The sequence below is a fragment of the Cataglyphis hispanica genome, chromosome 15, assembly GCF_021464435.1.
Source record: "Cataglyphis hispanica isolate Lineage 1 chromosome 15, ULB_Chis1_1.0, whole genome shotgun sequence".
In the NCBI taxonomy this organism is placed as follows: domain Eukaryota; kingdom Metazoa; phylum Arthropoda; class Insecta; order Hymenoptera; family Formicidae; genus Cataglyphis; species Cataglyphis hispanica.
In genome coordinates, this window is record NC_065968.1 from 6,437,115 (window position 1) to 6,463,254 (window position 26,140).

Consider the following 26,140-nt stretch of genomic DNA (forward strand, 5'->3'; position numbering starts at 1 on the left):
TAGAGAATAGAGGGACAACGGCAGGTCGAAGGATAGAAGATACAATTGAATGTTGGCGGATCCGTGGGCGGGACGCAGTTCGATTGTTTCTTTATCGCGATCATCCTTGTTCTCTCTCCTGCGACGGCAATAGCGATCTCACCCGGCATAGTATTACCGTAGATTTATATAGGGTGTCCTTTCGATCACACATTTCGCAATAAATTGCGATGTCATGATATCATAATAGAGTTTTAATTTTGAATGTTAAATATTTTTCGATTTAAATTTTTGTAATAATTTAATCGCGCGATTAACTGATGCCAAAAAAAAGGAGAGAGAAAGAAAGATTCCATTTTCCATTTACAAAATCCCGAATATTTAATTAGTCAAAGTTTTTTAAAGTGCATCCACATCTTATCATTCAATTTAGTCAATTTAATTACAGTTAGTAAAAAATAAGGCTTTGCCACCCATATATAATTTAATTATTTAAAGCTTGTTAACGCCTATCAAGATTTTAATTATGTAATGTATTGTCGGTAGACAAAGATACAAAGTGCCAGTTTTTTTTTTTTTTTACTTGTAACTGAAAGCACATCCGGTACACAGTGGTGGGACACCCTGTAGATCACGGCTTTGTCCCCGTTCGAGCTAGCCGATGCTGGTCGATGGTACTCTGGTGGGTGCGCTCAGAATGCGCCTTCTCTGTGAGCACGGCATGCCATCGGAGAAAAGAAAACCGATCGTTACCTTTGCACAATTGCATCCCGTGCACGCGGAACGTATGCGCGATCGAGCAACGAGGGGATCATCGATTCGTCTCGGGCTCGAACTCCCCCATACACGCTTTCGATTGTCAGTAGAGACGGAAAGTCTCCTTACTGTCTTGGCAGGTAGAACCGCAGACCGCACGTTGCAACCTGCATCTACACTTGCGAATAATAAGGAAGTCGTCTAATTCTCGCGAGGAAACATTAAAGATATCGTTATTTTTTATTCCACAAAATTTGAATTAATTTTTAATTTTACCATGTAAGGTAAACGGTTATGTACTTAATTTTGATTAAAATTTTATCTAATCTTGCATCTAAAATAACTTTGTAAAGATTTTGTAAAAGACTATAGATATATAGACGTATAGATATATAGATATACATATGGAGATTTTAGAAATATATGTATATAACTATCAAATGAATTGTTTAAAGTTGAAGTTTACACTATTTGAATCTTTCCATCATGCAGAATCTCAAGACACATTTGATAATCAATAAAATAAGAATACTAATACATAGCTAACTGTTATAGCATTTTTCCATTAAAAGTTCAGATTATTCCTACACTTATTGGATATAAGTGTAAGAATAAAAAAAAAGAACGAGCGATGCCTGAAATTGCATAACTTACATAATCCCCCTCCCCCAGCTTAATGTTTCTTCTAGCTTCCAACGGCTAGGATCTTCATCGAAGCTGCAAATCTAAAACGCGACCGACGATAAACACGCCGTGATTGGACGCCTCGGCGTTGCGCCGCGACTCCCCGGACCACGCTCGCGTTCTCCGATTAGCTGAAAAATCCGCGTCGCGCGCGGATAATGCGACGTAGATTCTTATCGATCACATCATTTAGAGGCAAGTGCAAGTAGCGTCCCGCGCGATAAAAATACCCAGTAATGGTATCAAGAAGAAAAGGTCACTCTGAAACCTGGGCGCCCTTTTCTCCGCACGTGTCAAACAAACCGCCGTCGCAAACACCATCGCCTTTAATTCTCGAAAATGCGCCCCATGAAATTCATTCGCACCCCTGGCATCGACCCGAGGGATCATCCGACGAAGAGGAGGAGGAGGAGGAGGATGAGGGGGAACGGCAAGCTGGCGAAGGGAAATCCTCGTCGCGAAGGCTCGCCGCGGCCTTCCACTTCGTCTTCTCTTCATCATTATCATCATCCACTCCTCGTCCTCGACGTCTCACCCCGACGGCTCTTCCGCCGCAGCCGTGTGCGCGATGGGGACTTACGAAATCACGCGTTCGTTCGATTCGTGCCGCTCGCTCGCGCGGAGAGCATCGGCGTTTTTCGCGACGCGCAAAGGTCACCGCAAGCGAGCGCGCGAGCGAGCTCGGGAAAGAAGACGCGAGTCACCGGCGCGTACTCTTACGAGGGGAGGTCAGCTGAGGTAACCCGGCTTGGCTCTCTTCCCTCTCGCCTCTCACCTTCGCTTCGTTTAATGTTGCAAACGATGCTCGCTTGTCTTCGTTAATATTCCGCGTCGCGTTGCACCGAGATAATCACTTGAGGTCTGGAGAATCGTCTAATAAGACTTCCGAATTCGGGGTTGATAGTATAAATTTTGTCTCGTACAAGGAAAGCCCTTACTAGAAAAGATGCGCTATTTAAGTACTCCATTCGAAAAAAATTTCTCAATGTTGGACATATAATTAACGTAAAATTAAATATGATACTTCGAGCTATATTAAAGTGTTAAAAATAAATTTAATTTACCTTTATACCTCCTTTTTTATTATTAATATAGTTGATATACTATTTATAATTAGATTTTAATCTTTTTTTAATGTAATTTTTTCAAACAATTTTCTTTTTTATTTTATAATTCTATATTTTTAATAATCTTCTGAATCTTATTACGTTTGACTAACTTATTATCTTTGTAATTTTTTTAGAATAGATTGAATCCGCTTTTGTATTTAAATATTCCGAATGACGAGAATGTACAATTGTTGAAATAGGGTTGTTTACCATATTACATGCCACGAAATTATCGATGATGGACGATCGAACGGATGCAAGAAGATCCACCCGCTAATGTCTGTATTCGCGACGACTCATGACGAAGACTTCAAATCAGTATGTTCTTTCGCTGCTTGATAGTTACTTCGATTACATCGCCGCAGGGCAAATAAATTACATTCTCGTCAATCACCGAGGTTGCAATTTCATTCTCCACGTCGAAGAAATTCAGTATAAAAGCTGTATATTACGTTCCAAACGTACATCTTTTTCACAAAATATCAAAGTAATTACTTATAATTTTTTTTATATTTCTTCAGTATGTATGGTTTTTTTGAAAAAAAAAAAAAAAAATTTGAACATATTTTTCTTTATGTTTTCTCACATGCACATATTAGACTTAATACTTTAATATAGCTCAGATTGTCATACTTAATTCTACATTAATTTTATCTTGACTTGTATTAATTATGTGTCCAATAATGAGAAATTTTTTCAACAGCCTTGGAATACCTGGATTTGTGGATGTGCGTGACAATTAATGATCTTAGAATTATGACATCATTGCGTATGCTATTATAAGAGACATCTGTTTTTTGTTATTTCACTAAATCGAGAATACAAATCAATCAACCGGTGCGGTCAAAACAAAGTCCCCCGAACTTCACGCGAGCGTGGCTTCATCGAAAGGTCAACGAAGACCGATAGAGAGCCGCGAAATGTTCGACAACCCGCGAGCGAGGCGCGAACACGAGGTATCCACCACCAGGTAACGTCCCGAAGAACGCGTGGTTCGTGATCGTTCTCTCTCCCCTCGTCGCCCACCGCAACGCCTCGGCATAGAATAATAATAAATAAAAAAAAAAAGGAGTATCGGCCGGCACGGTGCGATATCGCGATGCAATCATCTCGCTGGATGAATCTGCATTATTCGAGGAACGGTGTTGAAAAGGCGCGCGAGAGGAGCTCGTGGAAACGAGAGTCCCGTGTTCTGCTCGCGTACAAGTACAGATACAACGGGTCTGGGGGTCGGACCCCATCATTGACGGAGCCTTGTCTGGGGCCACATCCCGGGGCCGTTTGCAACCCCCCGCTGATCTCGCGAGAGCGACTTTTTCGTTACCGATTATTATTGGAGCCGATATATTCCCGATACGGAACAGCGCGTCTAGAATAGGCTTCGTTGTACATATGTACGAGAACGCGTGGGAACATTGCCTTCCTTTTCCGCATGTTCGATGTTGGACGCTTTTCTACGAGCATTCTCACACGTCAGAATTAACGGGCGAAAATTAGCTTATGTTAAGATGATTCAACCGGTATATATCGGTCGATCGTGTTTTAACGACTTCCTGGATGCGCTTGGCGCAAAGAGGAGTCTTGGATTAAGAAATCTTATGCGCAATATCGAGATAGGTGAATTATGGAAAATTATTCGTGTAAAAATTTTTAAAATTTGGTTATTGCCTATAATTAAATCTGCAAAATTAGGTGAAATATGAGAAGAATCCATCTAATTGGATTTTAATTTTAATCTCGTAATAAAATCTGTAAAATTGTAAAAGATAAAAAATATATTAATATAAATTTTTCAATAATTAAATGTGTAATATTAAATGTGTAATATTAAATGTGTAAAATTAAATATGTAATATATGTGAGTAATTCTCAATATGTTCTGATAGAAATAATATCTAGATAAAATCGTCGATCAATCTGTGATAAATATAGCATCATTTAAAAAATAAAAAAAAAAAAAGATTTTTACATTCAATATAACAATTAATAATTAACTTTCTCAAATATTATTACATATCGCGATAATGATTATTTTTAATTATGCAATCAAATATTAATATTATATTTGCACAATCAAGTATTAAAGTCATAATTATTTTCCGTACGTATTAGAAATTACACATAATACATATTTATATATTTGTTACATTCAATATTGTTTTGTTGCAAAAAATTGATGTATATCAAACAAATCATATATATATATATATATATTGTGGCACACAATATTATTTAATATTTCTCATGTTTTATATAAATAAGATTTGTTTTTATTTAAAGACCAAGTAAGTGAGCATGAACGACCATAAACGTCAGCAAACAAGCGCGAAAAGACATTAATCATTAATTTTTTTATTATTTTAATAGAACAGTGTTTTTTATAAAAAACTTTTTTATGTAAAATAATTTTTTTATAAATTTATTTAATTAAAGTTCCTTCACTAGTGTTCACTGATATTTATTCGTAATTTTTCATTCGCTTTCTATAGACTCAGCTTAAAAAATCTGACAAAAAGTATTCGATAAAAACATACATATTTTAATCGATTCTACAGAAAAGAGGCAGCGCTACAAAGGCTTTCACCTCCGTGACTCTGGAGTGTACATAGTATGATATGCATTTTATCCCGCATAATAGAAGCAATCCAAGGAGCGACGACGAGAGTGTTTCAACTTCTCTCGTTAGCATGCATATTCCTCACGAAATATCCGCGATCCATGCGCGGTCGGATCGAATAATGCATCGCGCCGTGAACCGCGGAGATCGAAACAATCGTTCGCGAGCAGAAACGAACGCGGTAGATTTCCGTGGCGATTCTCACGTTTCTTGAACGCTTGTTCGAAGTCGAGACCACAGGTGTGAGAATCGGATGAAGGTGCGCTTATATACTGAGGCTGCTGAAAAGGTACACGTATCAACTTCATTTGTGATCCTTTTAGCCAATTTCCCTTTATCAAAAATTTCATTTAACGTTCTTCGCCTATAATAATAAAAAATTATTATATATTTTAATTTTCAATATTAAATATCTTTGTAATTATATACTTGTTGTCATGTGAATATTATGTTTAGATGAAATGTAGTTAAATAGATAAGAATTTATCATCTCTTTTTTTCCCTTATAAAGCAAAAAAGAAACCATTTCTTTCAATTCTTTTATAAATTTTTTTATAAAGTTTATAAATAAAAAAAAAGGCTCTTTTTCAAATTTATGAAGCGCTTTCTTTACACATTTTATCCTTGACATAGTTTCTGAGTTTGCATAGTCAATGTGAAACGAAATCTCAACTAATTAAATTCCAAGTAGTTAAAAAATTTATTGCTCCTTAATAAAAATGCAGAAAAATTATCTGAGATTAATCGCATTCAAATTTATAAATTTCAAAAATTTTGGTCAAAATGACTCTCAAGGACACAGATTAAAATGATTTAAATATAGCATACATGTATGTGCGTGTGTTTGTGCTTCAAACAGGAATCCCGTATTAACATTTCAATCATTATTATTAGCTTTTAATAAACATATGCGCATATATATGTTGTTGTATATACATAAATTCGTAATAGAATTCGCTACAAGAATATGCCCCGACCATCTCTCGATTCCCGACAACGTGCATGTAGCTTTTCAACACTTTGTAGAGAGATGTAGGCGAGACGCGTGTTCTCGCGCGCGTATAAAACTAGCGATACTGGTGCAACAACTTTCTAGAATGGTGGTGGGGCCTAAAAAAAGGAAAAAGAGTATCGAAGTATCGGTACCGACGAGAGACCGCGAGCTACCTGCCCTAGGTTTCGTTGAGAATATCCGCGAAATTGCGTAATTGGCGGCACAACAATGCCGATCGACCCGGTGCGAGGAATCGATTTCGTAGAGGATTATTGCGTCGCTCCCCGGTACGTGTAGTTATGTACTCACCTCGTCCGTAGATCTGTCCGCACACCCGGGCCGATTTTTCCGAATGAGAATTCGTAATTTGCGTGATGCAACTCACCCATTCTGGATAACTCCCGCGAGCGCGCGAATCTTGTCGCTCGGCTTTAGCGCGCCAACTGCGGTGACGTTCGCGCCGTTCGAGATATCGAATTCCCCGCGTGAATTGAGATATCGAATGTCCCGCGCGAATTTAACCGCGAATTTCTGAAGTTACGCGTGAAATAAAAATTAATGACTGATCGTTTGCCGATGATTTAAACCGATTTCATCAAAACGTTAATTAATTTTAGTCGTACTTTTAATAATCCTTTATTTTCTTTTAATTCTAAATCTAAGGGAACTCTATGAAAAATCGATTAAGCTAAAATTTAAATTAATCAAGATTTGAGTAAAAGTTATTTCTACAAAAATTCAATACATATTAACTAAATATTATATAATTAAATATTATTATATTTAATTAAGTATTATACAATTAATTAATTAAATATTACATAATTATTTTTTAATGTTATAATTCGTGAACAAATTGTCGAAACTTATTTTTAATATATATAAATTGATTTATTTTTTTTTAATGAAAGAGAATAACAATTAAATGGAGATTAATTGCGAGATCGTAAAATGTCTCAAAATGTGTGTATTTTTGCTGTAATAAATATTAGAAACGCATATATATGATATCAGAGGAAATATTGTGAGGATAATAAACGAATAGAAAAAAATTGAAGATTTAGTGAAAAAGAAAAACAAATATAAAAACACTCACTTGTTGCTATAACACACTTTATCAAAATCTAGCAAAGTACGCCGTTTGAAACAGTTCTAGTCTTTTTTTTCTCCTTCTGTTTCTTCTTTTCGATTCGAAGATATCACGAAGAATCACGCGTGAGATAATTTGCGCGCCACACACGCGTTTAAGCTAGATAGAGGCACGTCGTCGTCGTCGTCGTCGTCGTCGTGAGGAACGTTAACGGCTACCTGCCCGATTCTTACTGCGGTGATCCACTTTGATAATTACAGCGATGCGAACGATGTATATTTTCAGGGGATCCACATCGGGTAGGCGAGTTAAGAGGATGGCAGGGAAGAAGAGATGAGGGAGAGGAAAAGAGGCTCCTGCTGGAGAATACCGTTCTGCAAATGCCAGTCCGCCCTCTCGCGCACGCACAGCTGATTATCGATTAATATAGTTGTTGATTCCACGCTTGCGAGGAGCTTCATTGAATTATTCTTCCGATTGAACGGACAAATCGCGTGGGCAGCTGCTTTCTGTCTCTATCTCTGTCACTAATCCCTCTCCCTCTCTGTCTATCGTAAGGTATGCTTATTTTACGAGCACGAACATCGATGATGTTACCTTTGGCGCGCACTTCCTCCTTTATATAATAGAGTTACGAGGCGAGATTGCGAAAGGAGGTTCGAGTCCGTCATCGAGATCACGCGGTGATTCGGGTCCACACGAGTTGGGATCGGAGAAATATTGATAAAGATCCCTCAATTTTCCAAGAAGGACACAAATTGAGTGAGTTTCTCTAGCTGCTCCTCCGTCAGACAGATTTTGTCCGACGGAATGTATTGTTCCTCGTCGATCTGTTTGCACGGTTGCACTATGGTACCGTCGACGCTCCAACCCCTGTCAATAGCAGCTTGTCGCGCCTCGTCTAACGACATCCCGCTCATCGTTGCCATGGTCGTCAAGTTCAACGAGGAGTATGCCTTCGATATCAGCCTCATCACTCGTTCTCGAACGTGATCTGCAAAAATCGGGGGTGAATCGGGGATTCCGAAGAAATCCTCTTGTTTAACAAAGAACAAGAAATTTAAATAATTTGAATTTGAATTCCATTGGCTGTGCAGATTCCGCTCGACTAATCAATTATCGATAAGCGTTGTAAGTGGTAATTATAAACGGTGGGTTTAATAACAATTTATTGTCGTTAATTATAATAAGGTACATATTTAGTCTTTGCTTCCACAGATGTAGAGCACTAAATAAGGAAAAAACAACTCATCGTACTTAGATGCTCATGACGCGAAAAGAGATGTGACGATATCAAATTTATATCGTATTAAAATATCAAATGTTTTTTTTTAATATATACTTACTAACTGCAATAAGAGATTTAGAATTTAAATTATTTAGAAGATAATAAATTCCGATTAATACTTTTAACAATTTTGGATTATTATTATTGTAATGGATAATTTCTCGATAAATAATCGTGAAGAGTATACTTCTTCTCATCATTATACTTCTTCTTCTCTCTGACAATATTATGTTTAACATCAAAAGTTCTAACTCAAATAGTATACAAGTAAGAAATAATTTATTAATTTCACACCAATTATCATTATTTAATTCTAATTACTATTTTATTAAAAGAACATAAAGAAAATTTCATTATTTTATTAATTCTATATTGTTCTATATTAACTTACCTTTTAGAGCTGTCATAATATCCTTGACATCTTCGCTCCATTCTACATTGAGAGCCGCATGCACCGCGGGCCAATTGCGTTGCCACATGCGTTGTCCTACAATCCATATTCGCCTAAGATCCTCATGAGCGGCTTTCATATCCGAGGGAATTCGCTGCCAGAGGTACTTCGCGTTACATCTGTGAGTGTCAGTCGTTTCATTCAAATAAACAAAATCACAGGTCGATGGATAAACAGGCCTGGCGCGCTCTCTTCGGCATTTCATACGTGATACACCGTGCAAAAATAAAATACCGATTTTAGCAGATCACTTCATGTGGCTTTATAAAATATTCTATGCAATGTTCATGCTATCAACTCAAAATATTTCTTTATGTGACACAAGTTTTATATTAGCACCAGAGGAGGAACAAAATACCTTGCAACTTTGGACCAATAGATCATAAAGGTTTATAAAAAGCACAATGCAAAGAGACAACAAACGGTGTCACCATAGATAGATCTAATGAATCTTAAGATCTTCAATACAATACTAAATAAAAGAATATTTTTATTGGTTTATTAGCAGACAGATATAGATATGAATACGATATAAAGAAATAGTCATTTTATAAAATAAAGCATCTCAAAAACATGAGATGCAAACAGAAAGCAAAAGCTACTAAAAGTATGTCAAAAAATAAGAAACATACTATAAAGAAATAGTTTAGTAATTATTTTGTGATCAAATATTTAGTGATAATGATATAGTCAATCCAATCAGAGGTTTAATCAACCTGTCAATCTAATATAATATACAAATTCAAAAATATGCTTTACTATTATTTTACTATTGTTTTGTATCTCATTAAATTATATAATGTATTTCTTCAATATTGCAATGTGAAAGAACCTCACATATCTAAAATATAGATTGGATATCAATCTGCTATAATATGCTAATCCGTGCATATAAATTGCATATCCTGTCTAATTTTATTATTAACAAGACAACAATAGAAAAAATTGTCGAGATAACCAAAAACAAAACATACAATATTCTTTGTGAGTAATGATTTGAATGTGTGTGCCTTTCTCTACTCACAGATCATTCTGATGGAGATAGACAGCCAGCAATCGCATGTAAGCTTGTGCAGTTAAAACTCCAGTCGTGGGCTGAAACGAGTGATTCACTGAAATTATTTTCCACGCTCATCTTTTCAATTATGGAACAACATTCCAGCCAAAATGTGATTTGTCATTAAATGTAAGCACGTAAGAAGATTGAATATAAATCGGCGCCATAACCTACAAAGCGCTCTTTTGGTACAGTTTTGAAACTCACCTCCAATTCGCTCATTTCTAGTTCGTTCATCAATGTGTTGAGTTCGGCCGTACAATAGGGCACCATGACGATAGTTTTGTCTACTATTTCGATGATGATAATGACACAAAATCGCAAAAATGCGCTGACATAAAAATTACCAAACACGATACCGCGAACACAACATAAGATGGATACAAAGTGAAACAGCTGATATACGAAGTTGAGTGCAGTAACGTCGATATTGCAGATTACGTCTCTTTATCGACAAATTTATTTATCCGCAAATATCCTCTTTATCGATTATTGATATGATTACTTAAATGTGGAACTAAAAAGGACGAACATTCCTCACTCACGTTTTCCTCTCTATGTTTACGTCAATTTTTATATATTTCATGACATGTTTGTTCCCTCCAGCTCCTGCCGTCTCTTCCTCGACTCTTTCCCGTTCTCGCATCACTGAGGCAATATAGTGGAGAAGTGTAGCATCCTGTTTCGAATTATAGTAATAGATGACAAGATAAAACGACAATTTAATTACCCTGGCGAGATGTGAGTCGCGAGATGTAATTAATGTAAATATCTTAAAAGTGCTAAGAGTAGCGAAATAAAATGACAATGACATGGAAGCGGATTAATGAGCAGTTAGGAGTAGGTGAGGAATACAATTTGTATGTAAGATTAATAACCCTCTGCACTGCGAAATATTCCAACATCCTGGGAGGTGCCCCCGAGAGTTCAGATTTTCATTACATCGCGTCTGACATTCGAGTGGGCATTACACATTTTTGTAGAGTTGTGTATACTGAATCATTGATATATTTTATGCGTATGACATTTCGTATATATTCAATATTTATGACATTATGTTAATCAACCAATGTAAATGGATGTATTATTTATTATATAAATACCATGATCATATTTAAATTAGAATTGATTGGAAATTACTTTATTGTCATAAATATTGAAAAATAATATTATTTTATATATTGATTTTAATGCTATTAAGCAAATACTTTACATGCATGTTGATGTATGTTGATTACTTATAAAAAAAAAAGAAAAAGGATCACTGCATTGAATATTTTTGTGTGTTTCTATATAAATACAAATATAATTTTAGAACATAAAATATATTTGTATATTTCAAATTATAAAAATGTTTTTACAAAAGTTATTACATAAAATTGAGCAGATAATTTGTCAAATTTTATTAGTGAACATTCACATAAAGTTTTAAAAAAAAATTATAATTCGGAAATTAATATAAATTGAAAATACGATTTTCTCAAGATATTTAAAAGTATATAAAGTCAAAAAAAAGAAAGTTAAATGTCAAAGAAAGATATTTTATCTTTTTATCTAGCCATCCATAATTTTGCACATTCAAACCCGTACACAATACGCTTAACAGTCGGAGAAGTTGTACAGATAACTGAAGAATGTGGAGATTGGTATTATGGCCGCAGCAAATTTAAAGGCACATGTGGAATTTTTCCAAAATCCTACACATATATCTTACAGAAATCAACGCATATGGATAACTTAGTACATGAAATCACTAATGTTTTAAGAGAATGGGGTCATCATTGGAAGTATTTATATGTAGTACGTATATATTTTTCACAATATAACTATATATATATATATAGCTTAAATTTATCTGTCTAGAAATTAAAAATGTATAAATATAACTTTATATAATTTTTTATACATATATATAGACACACTCCGAGCACTTTAGGACAATGCAGCAACAAATTTTAGATGCAATAGGATACAGAAGCAAGATTTTGAGTGGTACTTTAACAGTAGATGAATTGAAAGATATGAAAAGATTAGCAACAGCAAGGATAGACACTGGAAATCAACTGTTGGGTCTGGATATGGTAGTTCGAGACGAGCATGGAAACGTTTTAAACCCTGAAGAAACGAGCACCATTCAATTATACTATCATCATGAGACTGCTGCAGAAAGAATAAGAAAGGCGTGCAATGATACCAAAAAAAAATCGCATAAGCCACAAGTACCTGTATATTCACATATCTTCTTTGTCAGTGTGAGAAATTTTGTATGCAAAATGGCAGAAGATGTAGAGCTGCTATTGACTTTATATGATGGCAGAGAGATGAAAGCTATCACAGAGAATTATGTGGTATCATGGAGCAAAGAGGGACTTGCAAGAGACATTGATCAGTTGCACAATCTTAGAGTATTATTCACGGATCTTGGTTCCAGAGATTTGACAAGGGATAAAGTTTATTTAGCTTGTTATGTAATTAGAGTGGGCGGTATGGAAGCCAAAGAACCGGATCATCGACGCTCGAGTGTTACACAAAATAATCAGAATAAATCAAAGAGTACGGAAAATATGAGGAGACCATTTGGTGTAGCCGCAATGGATATTACTCTGTTTATTACTGGCAAACTCGAGGGAGATGTTGAACAACATCATTTTATACCTTTTATACAGTAAGTACTTATTTGAGATATTTTGGTTTTATGAGATTCAATATTTTTGTAAAATTTATGGTTGAAACAAAAGATTCAAAGGAAAGTATTATAATAGTTGGAAAATTAAGACAGAATCGTTTTGTTGGTTTTCTTGTTTTTTGTTTCATATGTTGTGAGAAAGACAGTCTCGATGGCACATTACGTAGAATTATCGCGCAGAAAGAAGTAAATATCCAGAGACATATCAATGGCAATATCACCAATATCACAGGTGGACAAGGATTATGGACAAGTTTAAAATTGTTAAGAGGCGATCCAAAGCAAGTGAGTCGAGAAAAGTTATTTTTCTATATAATTGTATAACTTTTATATTGCTGTGTTCTGTATAAATAAAAATTATCTCTAATACTGAGTACTTATATAGGTACGTGACGAAAATCCACATTTGGTTCTCGGTAACGTTGCAATTGCGCGTAAAATGGGATTTCCGGAAGTTATTTTGCCGGGTGACGTACGCAACGATCTGTATCTGACTTTAATTAGTGGTGAATTTAGCAAAGGCTCAAAATCTACAGACAAAAATGTGGAAGTAACGGTTAGTATAAGTATTTAAATAGAAAATATAAAAACTCTTTCTTTTTTTATAAAAATTCGTGTTAAACACTTAGAATATGATTTTTAATAGGTTAAAGTATGTAATGAACATGGCATAGCAATTCCTGGAGTCATGACATTAGGTGGCGGCGCGTCTCCAATTGACGAGTATCATAGCGTTATTTATTATCATGAAGACAAGCCTAGGTGGTGCGAAACATTCAAGATTGCCATACCTATAGAAGAATTTAAGCAGGCTCACTTAAAGTTTACATTTAAGCATCGCAGTTCTAATGAAGCAAAAGATAAGTCTGAGAAGCCATTTGCTTTAAGTTACGTTCGATTAATGCAACGTAATGGCACAACTCTGCAAGACATACAACACGAATTGTTGGTTTACAAATTAGACCAAAAAAAGTACGAGGAAAGTGATATATCTTACTTTAAATTGCCATCAACACGTGGAGAATTGGTACATTTATATATTTATTGAAGAGATAAAAGAAATTTCATATTTTTTAAATGTCACATTTCAACATTTTATTTTTTCTTTACTTTTTTTTATTTAGGCTGAATTAAACATAGACAAGAAACCAAGTTTAGGATCATTAACATTAAGCAGCAAAGATAGTTTTTTGATAGCAACCAATATTTGCTCAACTAAATTAACTCAGAATATAGATTTATTAGGTTTACTTAATTGGGCATCGCACAATACTGGCTTAAAAGAATCTTTAGCTGCTTTAATGAAGGTTGATGGGGAGGAAATAGTGAAGTTTCTGCAGGTGATGAAAATGAAATTCTAATGAAATTATATGTATAGTAAAATTATGTTTGCATGAGAATAATTATATTGAATAGCATTATCTTTGACAGGATGTTTTGGATGCTTTATTTAACATCTTAATGAGTAATTCGGACAGTGATGTCTATGATGACATGGTTTTTGAGTGCCTTTTATATATTATTGGGCTTGTGTCCGATAGAAAATATCAGCATTTCCAACCAGTATTAGATTTATACATTTCTGAAAGTTTTTCTGCAACTCTAGCATATAAAAAATTAATTGCGGTGTTGCGTAAGCGTATAGATAATATCGGTAATAACGATGGCCAAGAACGTGATTTATTGCTTAAAACAATGAAAAGCTTGCAATACTGCATGAGATTTATTGTCGAATCTCGTCTTTTATTTACTGAGTATGTTTTATTTATTATTCTCTTAAATATCTAAGAATAAAGACAATGCAATAAATATATCTATAATATATTAATTCTTTAAAAGTCAAGTAAGTACATAATTTTGAATAAATATTATAATTTTCTTTTAAAGATTAAATCAAGATGAAGAAGAATTCTCACAAACATTAACAGATCTATTACGATCTATTGTTAATCTCATGAGTTACGAAACAGATGGAACTTTGTTGGTTCAAGGAGCTTGCCTCAAGTATCTACCTACAACAATACCACATTTATTAAGGGTCTATAGTGGCAAGCAATTGAGTACAATTCTAACAGATTTACTCGTAACTCTACCAACAGGTAGATTAACCAAGCAGAAAATGATGACAGTCAATGATATTGTTCATAGTCCACTTTTTTTAAATGTGGAGTGTAGAGCTATTTTATTGCCGAGAATTACCATACTCGTGAGAGACTTATTGGAAGCTAAAGAGGAGGTAAGATGTCATAAAGTATTCTCTTTTCTAATGCTACAATTTCCAATAATCTAATTTAAGCGAATTGGAATGTTCACACATTACTCTTATTTATATTTCATACAAAATAATGTCAATTCATCACATTTATACATTCTCGCGATACTTTTCAAAGAATTCTAACTATACATTTGCATAAATTTAATTACATATAAATTTTTACTCTCATTTAAAATCGTGTCATATATGATAAATGTCATTCGTGCTTTCCGTACAGCCTGCGATCCTTTCGCCACGCATCTTTCTACATAAATTTTATCAAACTCCTCTTTTTTTACAAAGGATGTCTTCATTTTTTTATTTTTTAAGTTATAGCTTATTTATTAGAATACATTTTATTACTAAACTCTCAGGCAAATTGTTCACATTATTATTTTTATTATTTATATTTATTTTAATATTTTTTTTTATATAAATATTATATATATATATATATATATATATATATATATTAAAAGAAGAAATAATATTATTTAATAATTTAATATTATTTAATTAATAAATGTAATTTTTCAGAATGTATAATAATAAAAATTATTATGTTATTTGAAAATATATTGAAAAAGACATCCTTTTTGTTTACTCTCTTAGTAGAGCATGTAACAGTAAATGCACATGTATTGAAATAATAGAACTTTGAATGTGGCATGTGTTTGTCCAATGATATGTTACTGTATAATGTTTATTCTGCATTTTACTCAATAAGCATTTAGATATATTATTATTTAATTTGTGTGATATATCTTCTTCAATTTATTACTTTTTTATTGTAATAGAAATTTTGGAATGTTTTATTTTGGATGTTTTGTAATTTATATAATCCATTAATTAGTATGAAAATATGAAATATCTATGAATACTGTGAAAAAAAATTATAATTATTAGATGAAAATGTTAAATTTTTCTTTTTTTTTCTAATCTATTTTTACAGATTTTTTTTCTATTATTAGTATATTATACTGCTTCTAAGTGAGAAGCTGCATCTTTAGTGCATGCAGTTTTACATTCATATTGGTATCGGGAATTTTCAGAAGTGTAATTGTATATGTCTTTAGAAAATGGTACTTTTTTCCAACTAACAAGGGTTATCTCATTTTTTTTGTGTACGGTTTGGTTTTGGTTAATGGCGTTTAAAGGGGCTATCGAGTACGCCTGGAAAGAGCGTGGCGAAGGTAGCCAGGCTGCTCGGCGAAAATCGGCATCGGCTCAACCAACATCGCGGCTACTCCGAAGAGGTAATTTTTGCGATAAACGCAAAAAAATTTCAAAATATACGCAAATAAATAAGTGCGTTTTTTACGACGTTATATGGTATAATTTGAGATTGTTTAGCACATTGTTAACACAAAAGAACATTGCATTTATGCCTGTGTGTTGTGTTGTATTATATTTTATGATTTAATCAATCAATGATTCACATTATATGTGAATTAGTTTTTTGTGTGAATGTAGATTGCAGAGAGTGTATATTATATTATTATACGCTAATTTAGACACATACAGATTTATATCATTATATCTTTCTACTTATATCTTTCTATAATTTTTATACTTTATATAGAAATAGATATATCGAAACAATCTAGTTGTTAAATGTTCTACTTGTTAAACTCTGTTTTTTTGTTTCTACAGGTGGAATTATGTGTCAAGATATTGTCTGACATTTTGGAACTGACTTTTAGAAAAGATATAGGTAGCACAGTTTCTGATGTTAAAGAGATAATGTTAACTGCATTACGTACTATTATACAAACTGTTATATCAATGGATAGGGAAAATCCTTTAGTTGGAAATTTAGTGTCAGTCATGTTAGCGATATTCAGGTATTTTTAAAATCTTAAAGCAAATGTAAAAACAAATATTGAAAGAAGAATAAAAAGAGAGTTCTATCCTTCTTTCTGCAATCTTTTTCAGACAAATGACACACCACCATTATGAAGTGTACATCAATCATTTTGGAACAAGAATTGATTTACTCGATTTTCTTATGGAGATATTATTAGTCTTCAAAGATTTAGTTTCTAGAAGTGTGTTTCCAGGAGATTGGTGTGAAATGATTATGCTTCAAAATAGCGTTATTTTAAAGTCATTACGATATTTCTCGGGCACAATTAGAGATTATTTTTTCACCGAATTTGAACATCAAGCTTGGTCAAATTTCTTTCATTGTGCTATTGCTTTTTTAACTCAACCTGCTCTACAATTAGATACATTTACACCAGCAAAACGAAACCGCATTATTGCGCGTTATAACGACATGCGTAGGTACGTTTCTTATAAAAATAAAAAATTACGCAAATGTATCAAAACTATTAAAGAAAATTATAGACTCAAATAGGAAGAATGCTATTTAAACAGATGCATGATTCTTAGTTGTATGATACATCTTATAAATTGTATGATACATCGTATAAATATTTTTAATAATGATATAAATTGATAAAATGAAAATAATATCACATCTTCTTGATTTATTACAGAGAAACTGCATTTGAAATTCGATCAATGTGGTTCAATTTAGGGCAACACAAAATACTTTTTGTGCCTGCTTTAGTCGGCGCAATTCTTGAAATGGCATTAATACCTGAAACTGAATTGAGAAAAGCTACAATACCTATCTTTTTCGATATGATGCAATGCGAATATTACAGCTCACGTATAGTGGAAGGATATGGCGATACCAAACGTGATCCTGCTCATATCAAAGCTAATTTTATAGAATATGAAAATGAGATGATTGCAAAACTGGATATCCTGGTATAGTTTTTACATGTTGAAATAAAAAATAGTCGCAATTTAAATTTACTTCACTAATAACATCAATGAAAGATTATATTTTATTAAAAATTTTTTTTATAGGTAGAAGGAGGCAGAGGTGATGAACAATTTCGTGCGCTTTGGACTCATGTTATGGGTTCTTTGTGTGAAAAACATTCCACAATGCGAGAACAAGGCTTACGCTTCGTAGATACTATCGCTAAGCTCATGGAACGCTTGTTGCAATATCGGGATATTATTCATGCAGAATCTCAAGAACATCGTATGCTTTGCACTGTAAATTTATTGGAATTCTATTCCGAGATTAATAGGAAGGAAATGTATATCAGGTAAAAATATAATATATTTTAATAATTTAATTTAAATGTTTTAATCATCTATTTTAAGCTTGATTAAATCAATATAATGAACCTAAATCTTATGTATATTGTTTAATATATCACAAATATATATTTATTGAAAAATATATTAAGTTTTCTTTACATTACAGATATGTAAATAAGTTGTGTGAATTACATTTAGAATGCGATAATTACACAGAAGCAGCTTATTCTCTGAAACTCCATAGTCAATTATTAGCATGGAGTGACCAACCTTTGCCACCTTTGCTGATATCACATAGGTAACATCATCATATTTAGAATTAATTAAATAACAAAATATTTTCATATTAAGCTTGTACTGCTTTAATAATGCATTCTAATAAAATAAATATTAAAATATTATATCATTTTTTTTTAGGTATCCATTATGCCAAACACATCGTGAATTGAAAGAAGCATTATATAATGATATTATCGATTATTTTGATAAAGGAAGAATGTGGGAATGCGCTCTTACTGTTTGCAAGGAATTAATATCACAATATGAAGAAGAAACATTTGATTATTTGCAACTGTCTGTATTATTGAGACGCATGGCAAAATTCTATGATTGCATAGTGAAACAGTTAAGACCTGAACCAGAATACTTTAGAGTTGCATATTATGGTCGAGGACATCCTGCTTTTCTTCAAAATAAAGTATTTTGACATGTTTAATAAATATATCTTTGATCATATTTTATATTTGCTTTTATTCTTTTATCAAGTAATTTATTTCTCATAGGTATTTGTCTATCGAGGAAAAGAATATGAACGACTTAGTGATTTTTGTTCAAGAACATTGAATCAATTACCGAATGCAGAGCAAATGAACAAATTATCTCCACCCACTCCAGAAATGCTGGAATCCAATCATCAATATGTGCAAATTAATAAGGTAGAGCCATTAATGGATGAAAAAAGACATCGTCTGAGTGGTAAACCAGTTACTGCAGAAGCAGTTTTGAGGTATTCAATATTATATAAAGTAATTAAATACGACATATTTGACATTTTATTAATTTGTTATTAATTTTAGGTATCATCGTGTGAATGATGTGCAACGCTTTAGATTTTCAAGACCTGCACCGAGAAAAGAAATTATTGCAATAGCTAGTGATAAAGAAAAGGAAATAAGTGCTGGCATTAATAATAGCAATGAATTTGCTTCGTTATGGTTAGAAAGAACGGTGCTTGTGACAAGCTACCCATTGCCAGGAATTCTTCGATGGTTTCCTGTGACGTCTAGTGAGACATATTTAGTCAGTCCATTGAGAAATGCGATTGAAACTATGGAAGCTACGAATATAGCACTACGAGATCTCATTATTGCTCACAGGTTTGATAACTTTTTATAATTAAAATTGTTTTATTATATATTTATTTTATTATCTAATCATTTCATAAATAAAAAAATATGATAAAATGTAATTATTTTTATTTATTTACATTATGAATTGCACAACTATTTTTTTTTTTTATAATTATTGCAGAAGCGATCCCAGTCTTCCATTAAACCCGTTAAGCATGAAATTGAATGGTATATTGGATCCAGCTGTTATGGGTGGTATTGATAACTACGAAAAGGCTTTTCTCAATATTGAATATAAAGATAGCCATCTAGAAGAAAGTTCAGACCTTCTTAAGTTAGAAGGACTTATTGCGGAACAAATTCCCTTACTCAGTATAGGACTTCAGTTGCACAAAGCACGAGCGCCTACCGAATTGGCGCCATTTCATCAACGTTTAGAACAATGTTTCGTGTCGATGCGCAATCAAGTAGAAGCTAAGTACGGGAAGAGGGTAAGCTAATTTAATTATTCAAGTTAATAGTTTCACATACTTTTTTGAATTCTATAATTTTTTTATTTTATAACAAACAGACATGTGATTTACAAATTGAAAGCCTAACGCAGACTGTAACTATGCGAAGACCACCAACTTTAAGAGGGGATAATCACTGCCTGTCTGAATCAAATATGAATAATTCAGAGTAAGTTATTCTGTTGTCTTAATTTTTGCATAAGCGCATGTTTGTCATTTTATTAACGAGTTTATCGTGACTAACACGGAAAATAATTGTTGCGTAGCATGTTATTGCTATATCACAATCATCATTTGAATGAGGCAATATTTCAAAACATATTACTAATCTATTCATAAAAAGTAATATTTTAAATCTATTTATTTTAAATATTATCTTTATTCGTGTTAAATTATATAACAATGCAAATATCCTGTGAAACATGTTTTTAAACAGTATTTATTATAAGTAAAAACAATATGTGTGTGTGTGTGTGTGTGTGTGTGTGCTATACAGGATGTCCAGATTCAAGCACGACTGATCTGTAACATCCCGTGTCAATTTTAAAATAGTTATATTTTGTAATTACCCCGTTCAGTTGTACAATTCACTCTAGGATATCCTCTCTTACAAGATCCCAAGTTGCAACGTTCAAGTCACTTGCATCGTTCAATTTTAACAACAGCACATCCCCAAGTGGTGTTCAAAACGTCAATTTATCAAGGTAAAGTCATATTAGTGTTTAACTTAGCTTCAGCACTAACTAAGAATTGAATCAATCACTTCTCTTTATTTAGATAAGTTAGTATGTAATAAATTTTAATTATTTCTATATGAAAGCATTAGATAGATATTTGGATCTTTTGTGATATAGATATTAAAAACTCCCCCACTTTTAAAAAAAAAGTTTTAATAAATTTTTACTAATTAGATGCGCGAATTTATTTAATGTTTATCATAAAAATCAGAGTTCATATGTCTAAAGAGAGTAAAAATGCCATTCTAGAGCACATGATAGAAAAGAATGCAATATGATTTCAGGAATATCGCTGTTGGACCTGATAAGCTCTCGCATAATGCTTTATTATCCTTTCTTCGCACTTAACATTTTTGTTGTATATTTTTTGCTTTTTATTTATATTTTCCAGTTATTTAATTTCTTTATACAGTATAGGAAATATGAATTAATATTTTCCTCACATATATGTGCATTAATTTGTGTAATTTATGTTATTTTTTATACACATATGTTTTGAGGGTTGGTAATATATTCATAAAAATTAAAATTAACTAAAAATAACTAAAATATTGGTAAACAATATTTTAAAAATAATAGATTTGAAATGCAGACTACAATTTTGCTTTATCATTTTGCTTCTGTGTAGTGGAGATGTAACGAGACAATAAGAAAACTGATTTGTTATATATTATATATTACGTCGAAGAATGAAATTATATATTACGTGAAATAGGATAATCTTAAATATATATGAAAAACATATTGATTTCTTTAGATTAATGACTTTACATCTTCTATTTTTATTTATTCCGCTTCTCATCTGCATGGTTTTGTTTTGCATTTTTCACAATATCGTCATAAATGTCCCTGGAATAATATCTTCTTCAACTGGCAATCTGCTAAACTTTCTACATCTACAATAACTATGATAGGTAATTAAAAATATACACTTGTTACAGACTGATGCAAAATTCGAGTGACATTGCTATTATTACGATTGTTACGTTTTTCTTATTATAATAAAAATATAAACATAGCTTGCAAAATAGTCTTTTAATAATTATAAACTAATTTACTCAATAGTGAAATTTTATCTATATCAAAAACTCTTATCTATTCTATCTCGTATATCTCATTTATAATTATGAATTATACTTTTTTCAATTGTTAGTGTATAGTAATTCACTTTTATCTATCTCTGGTTTTAAAAACTTTTTGGTAATCGCGTCGCCTTCAATCACAAATATTTTCAACTTATAGGAACAACTCTATGCGTTCGCATATTTTGTCAACGGCCTCTTTGCAAAAGGCATTGGGAAATCCTTATCCAGGAACGTACAAGAAGAAGGATGCGAAGCGTAGAAGTTCGCGAAAGAGCGATTCTGCCACAGTGACGAAAAATGATCAACCCACCAGCCAGTGGTACACTACGGCCGAAATATCTCACAGTTCAGCGTCTTCCGTTACATCATTGATATCTAATTTACATTCGACACCTGTATTTGAACTACGACAAGAGGTAACAAGTTAACAAGCATTTAACATAGTCTTTTTATTTTTTATAATTTTAAAATAGAGATATGCGCGTCTGTTTGCACAGCTCACTCCAAAACGTCCTTTGAGATCAGAAGCGGAGAAAGAACGTAGAATGAGTAATCGTTGGTCTGGACAGTCGCAGCACTACCTAAGGAACATTAATAATGAATTAGAACCTAGCAATTTAGGAAAGGGAAATAGAGATAGCGTCGGTACGACCGATAGTACAACATCTGAGGACGATCCGCCGCCGCCTCTGCCGATTAAAATGCGCGAGGCTGATTATTGTAATCTCCCGGAGGAGCTGTCTTCTAATCAGTGTCTAGCTAATAGTACTTTCAATAATCTAAACAAATCTTCAGGAGTGTGGAAGAATAAGTTGCCAACACCTACTGATGATGACTTAGATAATCATTCTAATAAACCACCGACGCCTCCACCGAAACCAAAAAGACCAATTAATAGTTTGCATACGATCGTTCTCTCTTCCAACGATGTCGAAACCTCATATGTTGAGGATTCGTCGACTGCGTAACGTAATGTAAAATCCTGCAAGTGTTTTATCGATTTTGCAAAGAGTTGTGAGCATAACAAGTGTCCATCCACGTTTATAATATGCGCGTTTTCCAGTTATTCGCGTTTTTTTTTTCTGTACTGTTGATCTTTAGGAAAGTTACCATTCTCTTAGAGTTAGCATTCTAATATATTTCTTTGTGCCTTTTTTTCGCGATTTAGGATAAGCGAGTTTACGCTATTACCATATACGAAATCTTTAATAATAGAAAGTGTTACACTATTCATATTGATAGCGAGCAATGTTATTGACAAAAAAAATTCAAAAATTAATATGAATTTAACAGCATTTTATAATTTTGTAGTGCATATTTGACAAAGACTATAATGACGAGTGATAAACTAATATATATATATATATATCAATGTCATTGCCTTATTTTTATTCTAATATATAACACACATCTTCGCGCTTTATTCGAAAAATTCAATGTTTTTATAACATTATCATGAATCAAATAGAATTTGCGCTTATAAAGATAAAAATTGCCATATTTGCTTTTAACGATTTTTCACTCTATAGGAGCTTATTTTTTCGAACATTTAAACACTGTCTGATTATATTTCACATGTTTGCTGTAATGTCATTACTCTCTCGCTCCATTACAAGGCATAATATGCTAGAGTAATGTCAATTTTTTCGACCTAAAATTTTATTATATGACTTTGGACATATATATTTGTGACAAATACATATTTTTATAGATTTTGATATGAAACGTATACACACATGTAGCTTTAATTGTAATGAAAACTTTGGGAACTTTTTACATACTGGCAATTTTTGAATGAATTTGTGCTAATAATATAATATAAAAGATTAATGCATTAAATATAACGAAAGTAGTTAACTTTTTGCACATCTCTGATACAATATTCTAACTTATTTCAGAAATCCGAGATTTTTATAAAATAATTATGAGTAGTTATATATTTTATATAACCACAACATAGTTATATTATTTAAATATTACCAAGCCATTGTGATCTAGTGGTAAAAAGAAATTTATGTGAATTACTGTATTTATATAAGTCATTCACTTGTTAACAACGAGACTATAGTCTTATGTGTTAACTTATTTTTAATACATATAAGAAAACATAATCGTTTATACAAATAGATTCAATAAGAAGTAAGTATGCAACAACTGAAACTGCATATGGTGTTGCATGTTCGTTTCATAATCCAAATAAATTATTTACTTGTAACATCAATTATATGATCATAGAGTAATTAACGCTATATCATGACAAGCTGCTTCCTAATTGAGCACAAAATCAGAATAAAAATTTAAATGGATTATGAAGATTATAATCTTATATAAAAAGACTTTATAATTAATCAGGGTGTCGATTTACATTGCCTTTTAATTATAGCAAATTCTACAAACTTACAATATTAGAAGCCATTTATAACGTTGATATAAGCTATTTATTATGTTTTTCGATAGCGTCATTTGAGTCTCATACCAAAGAGAGATTAATGCTTTATTTATTAAGAGCTTTAGAAAATTATATGTGATGCTGAAGAAAAAAATATGATATCCTATAATATATTGATATTTGCATCTAGTGGATGATAAAGAAAATAAGTTAAAAGAAGAGGTGACAAGTGAACTTGATAGATCATTCATTACTTATGATAATTAATGTAGCAAAGATCTGTATTCAAAGTTATTGTTTTTGTATTATTGTTTATTTATTCATGAAGTAAATTCCGAAAAATACATACACATATATTGTGCAGAGCATTTATGAATACAGTTCTTAGTTTTGACGCTAATTTTGTTATGTAATAGAAAAAAATTTACAATGTATTGAGCCTAAAAAATAAGGAATTTAATGTAGCGCCATTTGTTTCTCAAGATATATACATATATGATTGATCTTTTCTTTTAGGGACCAATATATATTATCTTGTTATTTAACTAAAATAATTTTTCTGTTTTTTACTTTTGCATATAATACATTGCAATATTTTCACACACATACACAAAATAATATTTATTTAATATATAATTATGTCCACACACACACACATACATATCAACAAAATCTTAATTATAAATGAGTGCCATTCACATTATCAAACTCTACTATATGATACATTTTTCTTATAAGAAAAACTCTAAGCAATAAGAAATATATATATATACATACTATATAACAAATTAATTTTATTTATAAAAGATGAAATTTGAATTTCACATAATTTCATAAATCCTTATTTTTTAATATAAGCAACATAATTACATTGTTTATATATTATATATTGATAATTTACTTATAAAAATATATTTTATGTAGACCGTTTCTTATAAAAAATTACAATGATATTACAAATAACACAAGAGAGAAGTGAGGGAATATATAAATTTGGATGAATATATAAATTTAACTTTATAAAACAATGAATTTATATATTATATGTTTTATAATCAGAATATATGTGTTATGATAAAAATGGACTCAAAAAGTAATTCAATTTTCTGCAATTTACTCTTTCTTTTTATGTAATAAAAATGTAATTGTAATTGTTTCTATTTATTACAGTTAATTATAACAGTAATCCTTGTAACTTATTTTAGTTTTCTTGGAGAAAATTTAAAAAAAAATAAAAGTTTTATAAGCTGATTAATTTGCTTATTCCTACAATTAAATCTCCTCTGAAACAATGCCGATTTATAACAGAGCAAAGAATCATTATAAAATAACGATATAAAACTTGTTGATTATAAATGTATTCATTTTTCCAGTGAACATGAATTAGGCCAAATTGATGAAATACACAACTGGTATGAAGATATTGTAAGTGTCATCCTCATTATTTTAATAAGACTCTAATAAATTACAGTAAATTGCAGTAATGCCATCGATAGCAAAATAGTACTTATTGTAAATCTGCTATTTAACTTTGGTTGGAAGTGTGAGAAAATATACATTTCTTGATAGTTACATACATATATATATAATTACATACATACATACATACATACATATATACATATATACATATATATATATATATATATATATATATATTTTTTTTCCCCTTTTCCTTGATTTTAAGATGGTCTTGTGAATCGAAAATTTACAGATACAATTATGATATATTATTATTTATTTATATTAAAATTCATAACTATATTGTATAACTATATATTATATTGACATGCAATATAGAACATTAAAATTGACATTCTATATGTATGTATGCGTGTGGTGTGTGTGTGTATATATATATATATATATATATATATATATATATATATATATATACACATACATACATATACATATACACATACATACACACACCCATACACACGCACGCACGCACGCACGCACGCATGCACGCACATA

The 26,140-nt window shown here is 31.9% G+C and overlaps 2 protein-coding genes across 8 annotated transcripts; one reads left to right on the top strand and one right to left on the bottom strand.

Moving 5' to 3' along the window:
- Positions 1-7,235: 7,235 nt before the first annotated feature.
- LOC126855084 (COP9 signalosome complex subunit 8) lies at positions 7,236-10,401 on the bottom strand. Of its 2 annotated transcripts, none has more exons than XM_050602449.1 (4): positions 10,233-10,401; positions 9,993-10,063; positions 8,909-9,087; positions 7,236-8,223 (listed from the first exon to the last, which is right to left on the bottom strand). In XM_050602449.1, the coding sequence occupies exons 1-4, from the start codon at positions 10,296-10,298 to the stop codon at positions 7,964-7,966; spliced, it is 576 nt and encodes a 191-aa protein (XP_050458406.1). In that variant the 5' UTR covers positions 10,299-10,401; the 3' UTR covers positions 7,236-7,963. The 2 variants fall into 2 exon arrangements, with proteins under 2 accessions (XP_050458406.1, XP_050458407.1); XM_050602450.1 differs by having other exon boundaries at positions 9,993-10,080; positions 10,233-10,379.
- Positions 10,402-10,649: 248 nt separating this feature from the next.
- LOC126855030 (dedicator of cytokinesis protein 1) lies at positions 10,650-25,993 on the top strand. Of its 6 annotated transcripts, none has more exons than XM_050602319.1 (23): positions 10,650-10,869; positions 11,584-11,825; positions 11,942-12,690; positions 12,843-12,996; positions 13,097-13,267; positions 13,358-13,738; positions 13,836-14,051; positions 14,143-14,465; positions 14,599-14,947; positions 16,123-16,221; positions 16,619-16,809; positions 16,901-17,251; positions 17,467-17,743; positions 17,846-18,093; positions 18,255-18,386; positions 18,506-18,785; positions 18,871-19,094; positions 19,165-19,464; positions 19,619-19,928; positions 20,009-20,118; positions 20,546-20,653; positions 21,929-22,187; positions 22,269-25,993. In XM_050602319.1, the coding sequence occupies exons 1-23, from the start codon at positions 10,827-10,829 to the stop codon at positions 22,737-22,739; spliced, it is 5,988 nt and encodes a 1,995-aa protein (XP_050458276.1). In that variant the 5' UTR covers positions 10,650-10,826; the 3' UTR covers positions 22,740-25,993. The 6 variants fall into 6 exon arrangements, with proteins under 6 accessions (XP_050458276.1, XP_050458277.1, XP_050458279.1 ...); XM_050602320.1 differs by having other exon boundaries at positions 20,564-20,653; XM_050602322.1 differs by lacking the exon at positions 20,546-20,653.
- The last annotated feature ends 147 nt before the right edge of the window (positions 25,994-26,140 follow it).